Here is a 13,154-nt window from a genome sequence, read left to right on the forward strand (position 1 = left end):
AAAAGGGAGACATAGGTATGCTGTTTCCGGCGGTGGCGTCAATAATGTATTAGTTTGTGATTAGGTCTAGTTTATAAAGGTGAACCACTAGTGGTTGGTCAATGATATTTGGTATGCAGTTGTATTAGCACTGGCACATCTCATTTCCATACAGATTATGCCTGCCCCTCAGTTATGGTCTATTGACTTTTAAACTTGCTAAGTTTAGATGTATTAGTTTGTGATTCGTTCAGTTTATGGGAAACCACTAGTGCTAGGTCAATGGTATTTGGTATGCAGTTGTATTAGCTGAAGGCACATGTCATTTCCATTGAGGTTGTTTGGCCCTGTACCTTCAGTCCAGGTTTATTTACTGAATATTTTGCATAGCTTGCATGTTAAATTTTTGCTATTTTAATTTCAACAACTAGAGGCTCTAAAGAGCCTGTGTCGCTCACCTTGGTCTATGTGCATATTAAACAAAGGACACAGATGGATTCATGACAAAATTGTGTTTTGGTGATGGTGATGTGTTTGTAGATCTTACTTTACTGAACATTCTTGCTCCTTACTATTATCTCTATAATGAACTTGGCCCAGTAGTTTCAGGGGAAAATATTTTGCAAAAATTTACAAAAATTTACAAAATTTATGAAAATTGTAAAAAATTAACTATAAAGGGCAATCACTCCTTAAGGGGTCAATTGACAATTTTGGTCATGTTGACTTATTTGTAGATCTTACTTTGCTGTACATTATTGTTGTTTACAGTTTATCTCTATCTATAATAATATTCAAGATAATAACCAAAAGCTGCAAAATTTTCTTAAAATTACCAATTCAAGGGCAGCAACCCAACAACGTGTTGCCTGATTGGTCTGAAAATTTCAGGGCAGATAGATCTTGACCTAATGAACAATTTTATCCTTGTCAGATTTGCTCTCAATGCTTTGGTTTCAGAGATATTAGCCAAAAACTGCTTTTTACCCTATGTACTATTTTTTAGCCATGTCGGCCATCTTGGTTTGAGGGCGGGGTCATCGGACACATTTTTTAAACTAGATACCCTAATGATGATTGTGGACAAGTTTGGTTAAATTTGTCTTAGTAGTTTCAGAGGAGAAGATTTTTGTAAAAGATTACAAAAATTTACGAAAAATGGTTAAAAATTGACTATAAAGGGCAATAACTCCTTAAGGGGTCAACTGACCATTTTGGTCAAGTTGACTTATTTGTAGATCTTACTTTGCTGAACATTATTGCTGTTTACAGTTTATCTCTATCTATAATAATATTCAAGATAATAACCAAAAACGGCAAAATTTCCTTAAAATTACCAATTCAGGGGCAGCAACCCAACAACGGGTTGTCCGATTCATCTGAAAATTTCAGGGCAGATAGATCTTGACCTGATAAACAATTTTACCCAATGTCAGATTTGCTCTAAATGCTTTGGTTTCAGAGATATAAGCCAAAATCTACATTTTACCCCTATGTTCTATTTTTAGCCATGGCGGCCATCTTGGTTGGTTGGCCAGGTCACCGGACACATTTTTTAAACTAGATACTTGAATGATGATTGTGTTTAAGTTTGGGTGCATTTGGCCCAGTAGTTTCAGAGGAGAAGATTTTTGTAAAAGTTTACGGACGACGGACGCAGGACGACGGACGCAAAGTGATGAGAAAAGCTCACTTGACCTTTCAGGTCAGGTGAGCTAAAAAGGTGAGACACATCTCTGTTAACAGTTTATTTTGTCATATGAAATACTCGCTTGTTATGAGTAATAGGGTAACTGTATTTGGTATATTGGATCATTTTAAGGTCTCTATGTTTGTCAAGACACTTTCCCTTGACCCCTTTTCATGGATCAGTGATCAAGATTAAAGTTGATTGAGGTCCATTTCTCAGATATAAGCATTAGGTCAACTATATGTTGTATGTGTGCACGTCAGGCTGGCAGGACTCATCTGACCTCTACCTCATTTTCATGGTTCAACGGTCAATATTAAGTTTGTGTGTTTTGGTCTTTTTTATACGACCGCAAAAATTAAAATTTTTTTGGTCGTATATTGGTATGATGTTGGCTTCGTCGTCGTCGTCGACACATTGGTTTTCGCACTCTAACTTTAGTTTAAGTGAATGGATCTCCATGAAATTTTACCATAAGGTTCCATACCAGAAAAGGAAGGTTGGGATTGATTTTGGGGGTTATGGTACCAACAGTTAAGGAATTAGGGGCCAAAAATAGAATTTTTCTAGTTTCCAGACAATAACTTGTGTTCAAGTGTATGGATCTCTCTGACATTGTACCACAAGGTTCTATATCACAAAGGGAATGCTGGGATTGATTTTGGGGGTAATTGCCTCAAAATTTTAGGAATTAGGGGCCAAAAAAGGGGCAAAAAACAAGCATTTTTCTAGTTTCATGATAATAACTTGTGTGTAAGTGTATGGATCTTTCTGAAATTGAACTACAAGGTTCCATATCACAAAGGGAAAGCTGGCATTGAGTTTGGGGGTAATTGCCCAAAACGTTTAGGAATAAGGGGCCAAAAATAGCATTTTTCTAGTTTCCAGACAATAACTTGTGTTCAAGTGTATGGATCTCTCTGAAATTGTACTGCAAGGTACCATACCACAAAAGGAAGGCTGGGATTGATTTTGGGGGTAATTGCCTCAAAATTTTAGGAGTAGGGGCCAAAAGGGGCAAAAAACACGCATTTTTCTAGTTTCAGGACAATAACTTGTGTGTAAGTGTATGGATCTTTATGAAATTGTACTACAAGGTTCCATATCGCAAAGGGAAAGCTTGGTTTGAGTTTGGGGGTAATTGCCCTAAACGTGTAAGAATTTGGGGCCAAAAAGGGGCCTAAAAACAAGCATTTTTCTAGTTTCCAGACAATAATTTGTGTTCAAGTGAATGGATCTCTCTGAAATTGTACTGCAAGGTACCATACCACAAAGGGAAGGCTGGGATTGATTTTGGGGGAAATTGCCTCAAAAGTTTAGGAATTAGGGGCCAAAAAGGGGCAAAAAACAAGCATTTTTCTAGTTTCAGGACAATAACTTGTGTGTAAGTGTATGGATCTTTATGAATTGTACTACAAGGTTCCATATCTCGAAAGGAAAGCTGGGTTTGAGTTTGGGGGTAATTGCTCTAAACGTTTAGGAATTTGGGGCCAAAAAGGGGCCTAAAAACAAGCATTTTTCTAGTTTCCAGACAATAACTTGTGTTCAAGTGTATGGATCTCTCTGAAATTGTACTGCCAGGTACCATAACACAAAGGGAAGGCTGGGATTGAGTTTGGGGGTGATGAATCATAAGTGGGTTCAAAAAATTTAGGGGAGGTATTTTTTTTTTCTTTAAAATTTTCCATTTTAAATTGGTTATTTCTGATTTATATATAAAAGCAAACAATAATGATATGGGTTGAATAGGTAAATTAAAAATTTTAAAGTTCTTAGACCACATTCATTCTGTGTCAGAAACCTATGCTGTGTCAAATATTTAATAACAATCCAAATTCAGTGCTGTATCAAGCTTGAATGTTGTGTCCATACTTGCCCCAACTGTTCAGGGTTCGACCTCTGCGGTTGTATCAAGCTGCGCCCAGCTATGGTACCAGTATATGGTATGCTTGTAAGGTGTACATGTTAGTCCAGAAGGTGTCATCTGTCCTTGACCTCCTTTTTTAGTTCAATAGTCAATTTTTCAGTGTTGGTCCTATTCTAAGATACTACAATGTATCAATAATAGGTCAACTACCGTATATGGAATGATTGTGAGGTGTAAATGTCTGTCTAGCTAGGTTTTATTTAACCTTAAATGTCTGTCAGGGTTTTATTTGACCTTGACCTCACTTGCAACATTGATCATGTTAAGTTTATGTGATACTTGTAGTAAAACTTTAAGACCTCAAATAAAAGTCAATCATGGTCAGTAAAGCAGGCAGGACATCTCAGCGTGTGCACTCTTGTTTATCCTAATGAATTTAGTGATTATGCAAAACAGACTTTTCTATACAAATGTCTACAGTGAGATACTCTGAAAGAAAGACGTTGACAGCATCAACAATTTATATATTCCAGAAGGTAGAAAAGCTGGATAATCCCACTTTCCGACAGAGTTCATATCCGTTCCATGCGTGTTTCCCAATACTTCACTTAATACGAGTGTTAGTGTTACATAGTATAGAACGGAATGGATATGATCTCTGCGCCAGAGATTGGGATAATCTATCTTTTTAAAAGGAATTAAGCAGAGGTTAGATGAACACTATCAGATAGACAAGTACACCACACCAAGTATAGTTTACATATTGCTTATTGTATCTGAGATATGCACTTCAAACAACGTAACCTTGACCCATGAAATGGGATCAAAGTTAGTCGAACCTGACTTGCAGATAAACATGTAGATCTTGCAATTGTTCTATTTTCAAAACATAGTTGTCTTATTCCTCATGTGAGTGAGAAAATCACATGATAAAATAATTTTCTAAAGCCCTGTAATACAAACTATTTTGGTCATTTGAAATATCGCAAGCTGTCTTTGATCTGCTGGAACATCTGACCTCAACTTAGTTTTCATGGTTAATTGATCAATGTGTGAAAGGGTTGACCTTTGCTTCATTTTTATTATTTCACAGTGAATTTAAGTTAGGAAATCTGCTTTAATATCATTTGCTTATTAAGTGATATCTACTATCTAGACTTAAAAAATATTCAGTCATAATATGATTCCAATGCCCATCACAATTTTGATACATATAGTAAAACCTTATTCCATAGACTTAAAAAAATATTCCGTCATAATCAATTATCTAGGTGAGAAATTTTGAGCTTATTCACTCTTTTATTGCAAAGGAAATAAAACCTTTCCCCAGAATCAGTCCCATTGTCCCATTTAATAAATACAATAGCTTATGTTCTCTGTCTAGTTCATTCAATGGAAACTTTAAATGTCTCCATAAAAAAACAATCATTAATTGATTAATTTGATTCTGGGGAAAGGTTTCTCTATGAAAACTCAATCATTCATTCATAAATTTGATTCTGGGGAAAGGTTTTATTTCCTTAGCAATAAGTTGAACATGTTTGAGTTATTTTGTAGCATGTACCTGATTTCGATTTGAAGTATGTCCACATTTAAGAAACTTGTTCAAAGAGGAATAATATTTTTAAACTTAGATAAGACCAAGGTCTTACTGTAGAAAGAATGAACCACAAGAATTAGATACCATCTGTCGACATTGTTATATCATTATTATTACCACAATTGTGTTGGTAAATCAAGAAAAATTTCTCAAACAGTTTTATGATGTCCACTGGTGCACAACTTTAATATGTGTGCAACCATTTTCTGTTCTTGTAAAGATTTGTGTTATTGTGCATATCCAAAAGGATTCGTCTTTTCACAATACCAATTTCGAAAATGTTTTAACAAGTGCAGTTTGAATTCATCTCTACAGTGGGAAATCTAGTGAACGAAGACAATATAATATTCACTCTTCTTATAAAAAAGTTGAGAAAATCAAAAATAAAACAATGCCGGTGACAGTACTAATCAAAAGTTATTTCTGATGAACAACTGTACATTTTAATGAAATTATTTGTTAAACTGTGTTATTAGAATTATACATGCAAATACACGATGTTTTATGTTCAGTATTTATCGAGACAATCGCATTAGAATCTTGTGAAACTGAAATCTAAAAAAATGCTAATCTTTGCTGCATATTTTTATAAAGTAGGTATCTTTTTACTTTTTTTTATACAATTTTAATAAAAGGTCGTCTCTATTTTTTGTACATGTATTTGTGGTCTTTTCGATCTATTCACATTCAATGTTTACATGTGGATAAGGTTCATATGAATTTGCTTAGTAACTTAATTTCAAAAGTGTTAATCTTTGCTGCATATCAACTGATTCCTTTGAAAAAAATTTCCTGAACTTGTCTGACCTACCTGTATATATATACGGATAATTAGCATGTTCAAGAGAGGTATACAACCAGTAGAAAAATAAATTGAAGTTGGTACTCAAGGAATTTATTCGCATAGCAACATTTTAAACCAATTTTACATCAAGCTCCTGTAGTTTGCTGTACTCGTCATTTGCTATTCAAGTAGGGAAATAACATTAAATGGAAGTTTTGTTTTTATTTCAACTTATTTCCATTTTTACTATTTACAAGAGTGTTTTCCCTTAAATTTAAAATTGATAGCGTGGGACAAAAATTGAAAAGATCTAGTTTTCAGTGTTTACAGGGGAGGTAATATTTTGTCACTAGATTTCCCACTGTCTACAAACTGATCAACTTGTAAAGCATTTTGGCTCAATGCTTTTAAAAGTGAAAGATTGCAGAAATTTTACCTGCTTAAATATTATGTGTAACCCTTGGACTTCAAAATTTCATGAAAATTAAATTTCTGTTTATTTTTTGCATTCTTAGCAGGTATGGAAACAATACTTACCCGTTAGTAAATGAGTAAATTGTAATTTCAGATCCTATATCAGTTTCAATATGGTTTACCTACTTCTGACCAAAGTTACATGTTGGACTACCTGGGCAGGTGCAGGGGAAAATCTGTTGTTGATTTTTTATGAACAGTGTTCAAAAGGTGGTTTCTGCCATTTCATGGTTCATACGGTTGCAAACTATAAACTATGATGTTTGTAAATATTGTCTTACCTCCACGAAGTAAAAAAAGTGAGACTTAGGCGTTCTGTTTCTAGTGGGGGCATGAACAATATATAAGTTTGTCCTTTATAGGTCAGTTTTAGGGGAACCATTAGTGGTAGGACAATGATACTTGGTATGCAGTTTTATAAGCATTGGCACATCTCATTTCCATTGAGATCATTAAGCAATGGCCCATCAGTCTTGGTCTATTGATTTTGAAACTTTGCTTACATTAAATGTATAAGTTTGCGATTAGATCAGTTTAAGGAGAACCACTAGTTGTAGGTAAATAATATTTGGTACACAGTTGTATAAGAATTGTCATCTCTCATTTCTATGGAGGTTTTTGGCCTCTCCCCCTCAGTCAAATCCATTGACTTAGAAATTTTGAATAGTTTACATGTTAAAGTGTGTGTTTAGGTCAGTTTAAAGGGAACACCTTAAGAAAAGTCAATGGTATTTGGCATGCAGTTTTATTAGCATTGACATTTCTCATTTCCATGGAGGTATTTGTCCCTGCACCTTCGTGGTCATGGTTCATTGATTTGATTGTTTTGGATATTTTACATGTTAAATTAAATATGTCCATTTCAACTGAAGAAGCACCTTTTTCTTTCTTTTAAATATGAGAAAAAATTATTCCTTGTTATGCATAGATGCAAAGTAAGTATTATTGCTATTTTGTGTATTTTTCCTTTGATCTTTTTTTGTGATACTTTTTCATATCATGCTTTTCGTTTGAGATAGAAAATTATCTCTAGAAACTAAGGGCACATGTGCCGTTGTCAATGTAAACATCAACGACATCATAAGCAAAATAACTATAAACAGATTAACAATGGTCTTTCAAACACGAGGTTGTTTCTTGGCCACATCTCATCTCAGGGCTGTCACCTTTCGATGAGATTGAACCTGAGAAACACCTTCTCCTTTGACAAACCATCAATAATCTATAAATATCAAATATTTCAGGAATTGCATTCCACATCAAGTAACAGAGAATAGCAAATAATAAAACAATGTTTTATTTAATATTGCACATGTATGATTCATCAAAGTCAACAAAGGAACCATGAAATCAACTGGAGAAAATTCAATTGGGTCACTGTAGACACTGTACCATTTCTCCCTTTGATTTTAAGGCTAAATAGTCTATTAATATCTCCCTTATAATACTAATTTACAAGCTAATTTCTGACTGACAATTTCTTATTACAGAGAATTATAATTTGTTCTACAATATAAACATATAGTTATTATATATTCACATATTATCTTCATCTTGTAAACAAGTAAACCTCTTCAAATCATACATTAACCATCAGGATCTGTATATGTTGTTAAAAGCATTTTTTCAAGGTCATAATGAAACAGATTGAACTTTGGCTTGCATCCAACAGTCTGTTTTTCCTGTCTAAGTGTCAGGCCAACTGAACATCAAACCTTGATTGCATTGGAAACTCTAAATATAGTTGTCAACATATTACTGATACCTGAGAACATTTCATAGGATATTCCCTGAAAGAAGAACAAAGGCAAAGTTAATTTTAACCTTGTACCTTTAAAAAATATAATACAGTATACACTAAATATTAACTTAAGCTATTCCATTAATAACTTGTATGAAAGGTAAAATAACCAATGAGAGGTATAGTGAAGCCTCACTTTTATAGTGTCAATAATTTTAACAATACAGTATTGTTAAAATTATTGACACTAATGAAGGCTATTTGTTAAGCGGAATTTTTGTCAACACGATTTATAATATCATCTTCGTATATTACCATCTTATATTAGTACCGTTGTGCATATCTTTAGACTTAGACTTACATATATATGGCGTCAGCAGGGTTTAAGAACATTTGTTGTTCGACCTGTTAGTCAAATGCGTTTTGTTAAAACATACTTTTTCACTTTTTTAGTCTTTTGGAAAATGTTGTTTGTGCTGTATTTAGACCCCTCTAACAAGAAATTTGTTTTGCATGCACATGTATTAAAATTGCGGTTTTTATCCAACGCAATCATGGGTTTGAATGTTGTTTTCAATTTAGACTTGTTTATATTTTTTCGTTTGGGCTTGTATTATATATGCCTTCAGGTTTATATGATCCGTTCATCCTATTTTGACTCCTTGAAATTCAAGAGTCTATCCTAAATTGAGGTAAATTGTATGGCTTTCCAAATACCGTTTCGATTCCTAACACTCTGAAGAGACATTAATTATCGAAATCTGGATATGGTGTACAAAATTGTAAACAACGTTCAAACCTCTACCATGATTGCGTTGGATAAAAACAGCAATTGTTATACGTGTGCATGTAAAACAAATTTTTAGGAGGAGGGGTATAAATACAGCACAAACAACATTTTCCAAAAGACCAAAAAAGTGAAAAGTATATTTTAACAAATCGCATCTGACTAACAGATTGAACAACTGATTTTCTTAAACCCTGCTGACTGCCATTGACGATTGCCAAATAAATTGATCACAAGATGTAACATGGATCTTAATTATTAATTAAATACCAAACATAAAACAATTAACTTGCGGAGAAGATGGTATACCGCAAACATGAGGTGCAAAAATTTGTACACCATATCCGAATTTCGACAATTAATGTCTCTTCAGTGATGTTAGGGATCGAAACGGTATTTGGAAGGCCATATAATTTAACTCAATTTATATATATATAGGAAATAAAAAAGAAGAAAATGCATATATATCGTATTATAAATCATTTACATTATTTCTACCAGTTTCATTCCTCACAGAAAATATTCATGGTAAACATTTGTATCAGGCTGTGTCATCTCAGCCTTGGTGATTTTAATACTCAACAATTATTCAAACAGCTTTAAATTAAATTCAAATTGAACTGATCAGCTGACCGAAAATTGGTACAGGAAAAATACAGTTCAAAACAGGTCTTACATGAAAGCATTAGATTGAATACTCTAGCGCAACACAAATACATCTGTATACTAGAACATTCTGACATATATGATGCGTACAGACATTAGAGAAAAAAGACAATTTTTTGCAAAGGACTCATAAGAATGTTTAATAGCATATAATTACTTCAAAATATGATTCTAAAATGTGTTGAGATAAGGCCTGGGTATATACTGTAATACTGTAATAGTTGACACTTATTAGGTAGGATTTGCATATTTTGAAAAGTGAATACTGTAAAGTGGAATATTTTCACAGAGTTTAAAATTTTGAGATTTCTAGGGTCAAACCTGTTTGAGGGTTCTTATTTTGCCTTTTTCGTCCCAGTTTCTAATACTCTTTAAAAAATCAAAAATTATGAGAAAGAGAATAATTTCCCATTTCTATTTCAATATCCAAATAAATGAAAAGTCCCCACTTTAATGTATTTAAATCAGCATCAAATGTACTTACTAATGGAACTAGAAACTGTATTGTCCGTGAACTAGAACTTTCATAGGTTGCCATTTCCATCATGAAACCTTTGACACATTTAAACACTAACTCAGCTCTTCTTTGACACCAAGGTATTGTCATCTCCTAAAATATGTAGAACATTTGTTTCATTTTTTTTTAAAACAAATTATGTGAAGAATAATTCTGCATAGTGGATATATGATCCCACATAAAATATCTTTGATAAATGATGTCACATAAAATACCTCTGATATATGATGTCACATAAAATACATCTGGCATATGATGTCAAATATGATATGTAAAATAAAATACTTCTGACATATGATGTCACATAAAATACCTCTGACATATGATGCTAATAAAATAACTCTGACACATGATTCCTCAAAAAAGGTGTCTTCAACCTATGCCAACATTTGAAAAATATATATTCAACCTATGCCTACAAACAAAATACAATGGGTGTTCTTATAACAATTAATAATTAATTACAGGTAAAATACAGTCAGTATCTTAAAGCTTTTATTATTCCTTTAGAATTACAAACAACAGTTGAATACTTGCAAAATTATATTGTAGCAAATATGAAATTTTAAAAAAAATAGACAAAAAAACAAAACAATCGAACAGTTCTGTATGGTAAAATAAAATTTTCATGGTTCAGCAACTGCTTGAAAAAAAATTTGAGTTTTTTTGTCATGTGAATTTCTCATTATGAGTAATAGGATAACTATATTTGGTATATGGGTTCCTTGCAACGTCTACATGTCCGTCAGACGAGTTCACTGGACCTCGACCTCATTTAATGGATCAGTGATCAAGGTTAAAGTTACCTGGTTAGGTCCATTTCTCAAATACTATAAGCAGTAGGTCAACTATATTTGGTGTATGGAATGATTGTAATGGGTACATGTCAGTCTGGCAGGTTTCATCTGACCTTGACCTCATTTTCATGGTTCATTGGTCAATGTTAAGATTTTGTGTTTTTGTCTGTTTTTCAAGTACTATAAGCAGTAGGTCAACTGTATTTGGTGTATGGAAAGGTTGTAAGGTGTACATGTCTGTCTGGCAGGTTTCATCTGACCTTGACCTAATTTTTATAGTTCATTGGTCAATGTTAAATTTTGTGTTTTTGTTTGTTTTTCAAGTACAATAAGCCATAGGTCAATTATATTTGGTGCATGGAATGATTATAGGGTGTACATGTCTGTCTGGAAGGTATCATCTGACCTTGACCTAATTTCTATGGTTCAATGGTCAATAATATGTTTTTGTGTTTTGGTCTGTTTTTCAAATATTAATAGCAATAGGTCAGCTAAATTTGGTGTATGGAATAATTGTAAGGTTCACATGTCTGTCTGGCAGGTATCTTCTGACCTTGACCTCATATTTATGGTTCATTGGTCAATGTTAAGTTTTTGTGTTTTGGTCTGTTTTTCAATTAGCATACCCAATAGGTCAACTATATTTGGTGTAAGAAAAAAATTTAAGGTGTATATGCTGTCTGACACAGTTTATCTGACCTTGACTGCACTGACATAGATTTTTAAAACTGTTAAGCTTCTGTAATGCTTTTTGTAAAACCTTTATCATTATGACTTTCAATATAAAATCAATGGTAAGTAAAGCAGGAGAGACATTTCAGCGTGTGCACTCTTGTTTTTTAAAAATATCAAATTTGTTCACTTATGACATGTTCCTGAGTCTCAAAGCTAAAAAATGTATAAACTTTTGTCAAAGAAGTGCTCTATTGCCAAATTCATTGCACAGAGAATTACAATTTGTTCAGCCCATATGTGTAACAGCATAAATATATAAATGTATATAATATGTAGGAGTAGTAATAATTATGTCAGACAGCTGTTGAAATTTTATGATTTGGAAAGGATATGAACTTTTTAGAAAATATCTTTCTATCTATACTACTAAAATAATGCTGTCCAATTAGTTAGCCAGCATGACATAAAAAAAACGATGAATCAAAGAATTCAACTTTATATATAACTAATATAGGACAATGGTGTTGTTCAAAAATTACACCATTCCAGGTCAATAACCAATAATTTTTTTTTTTAAATAAAAGCTGTGTTTATATGCAAAGCTAGAGGCCCTATTGACCATGGAAGTTTTGAAGAGAACAAAATGAGGATTTAACGACAATAAATGAGCAAAGTCCCTAAAACAGCTATTAAGTGGGACATATAATATTATACGTTCAGAAAATATGACAACAAAAAACCAAGCTGAAGCTAGAGAACAAAATTATAACTAGTAATATATGAAATTTATAACAATTAATATGTCCGTTTATCAGACTATTTAAGCTATATATGTATACAGAAGTTTTTATGTTATATACCAAATCTCAATATTAGGATACACACTATATATCATGTGACATAAAATAAATCTGACATATGTTGTCACATAAAATACTTCTGACATATGATGTCACATAGAATACCCCTGACGTGATGTCACATAAAATACCTCTGACATATCATGCCACATAAAATACCTCTGACAGTCTGACTTATGATGCTAATAAAATACCTCTGACATATGATTTCACATAAAATACCTCTGACATATGATATGGCATATAATACCACTTTCATATGATATGATATAAAATACCTTTGACATATAATATGACATTAAATACCTCTGACATATGATGAGCCAGCAAAAGTGGTATGGTTAGTGTGTGTATGTCATGTCGAAAACATTGTTTTATTATGTTCCGTATGCTGAGTATGACTGGATGACGTGATGTTATATCACTGGATCTAATCGAATCATCAGTAACTAAGTGAAAAACAACATGAACTTCTGACAGGTTAGAATGTTTTGTTATGTAAAAGTCTCCTGTCTGCAGACCGATATCCTAAAAAAAATGAAAATTGAATATCAAAGTTCATATAAATATCATGCTACTTAAAAAAAATTAATTTAGATCAACACAAAATCAACTTGACATTGTCTAAAAAGTTCCCTTTTTGAAGATCATCGAATGAGGTTTGATCTTTATTGACTATTAAGTGCTAGTGGTAATAGCAGTGGAAAATAATCAAAA

General features: G+C 32.8%; 1 protein-coding gene across 2 annotated transcripts in view; it reads right to left on the reverse strand.

Moving 5' to 3' along the window:
- Positions 1 to 7,675: 7,675 nt before the first annotated feature.
- LOC127708675 (protein C12orf4 homolog) overlaps positions 7,676 to 13,154 on the reverse strand; it is a 34,579-nt gene continuing 29,100 nt past the window's right edge. For both annotated transcript variants that reach the window (XM_052213778.1, XM_052213779.1), the window contains 3 exons: positions 12,744 to 12,965; positions 10,073 to 10,198; positions 7,676 to 8,184 (listed from right to left, as the gene is read on the reverse strand). In XM_052213778.1, coding sequence (XP_052069738.1) covers positions 8,104 to 8,184; positions 10,073 to 10,198; positions 12,744 to 12,965 — 429 coding nt within the window. In that variant the 3' untranslated portion in view covers positions 7,676 to 8,103. The remainder of the gene's footprint in view (positions 8,185 to 10,072; positions 10,199 to 12,743; positions 12,966 to 13,154) is intronic.

This window comes from Mytilus californianus, unplaced genomic scaffold, assembly GCF_021869535.1.
Source record: "Mytilus californianus isolate M0D057914Y unplaced genomic scaffold, xbMytCali1.0.p SCAF_7, whole genome shotgun sequence".
NCBI lineage: Eukaryota > Metazoa > Mollusca > Bivalvia > Mytilida > Mytilidae > Mytilus > Mytilus californianus.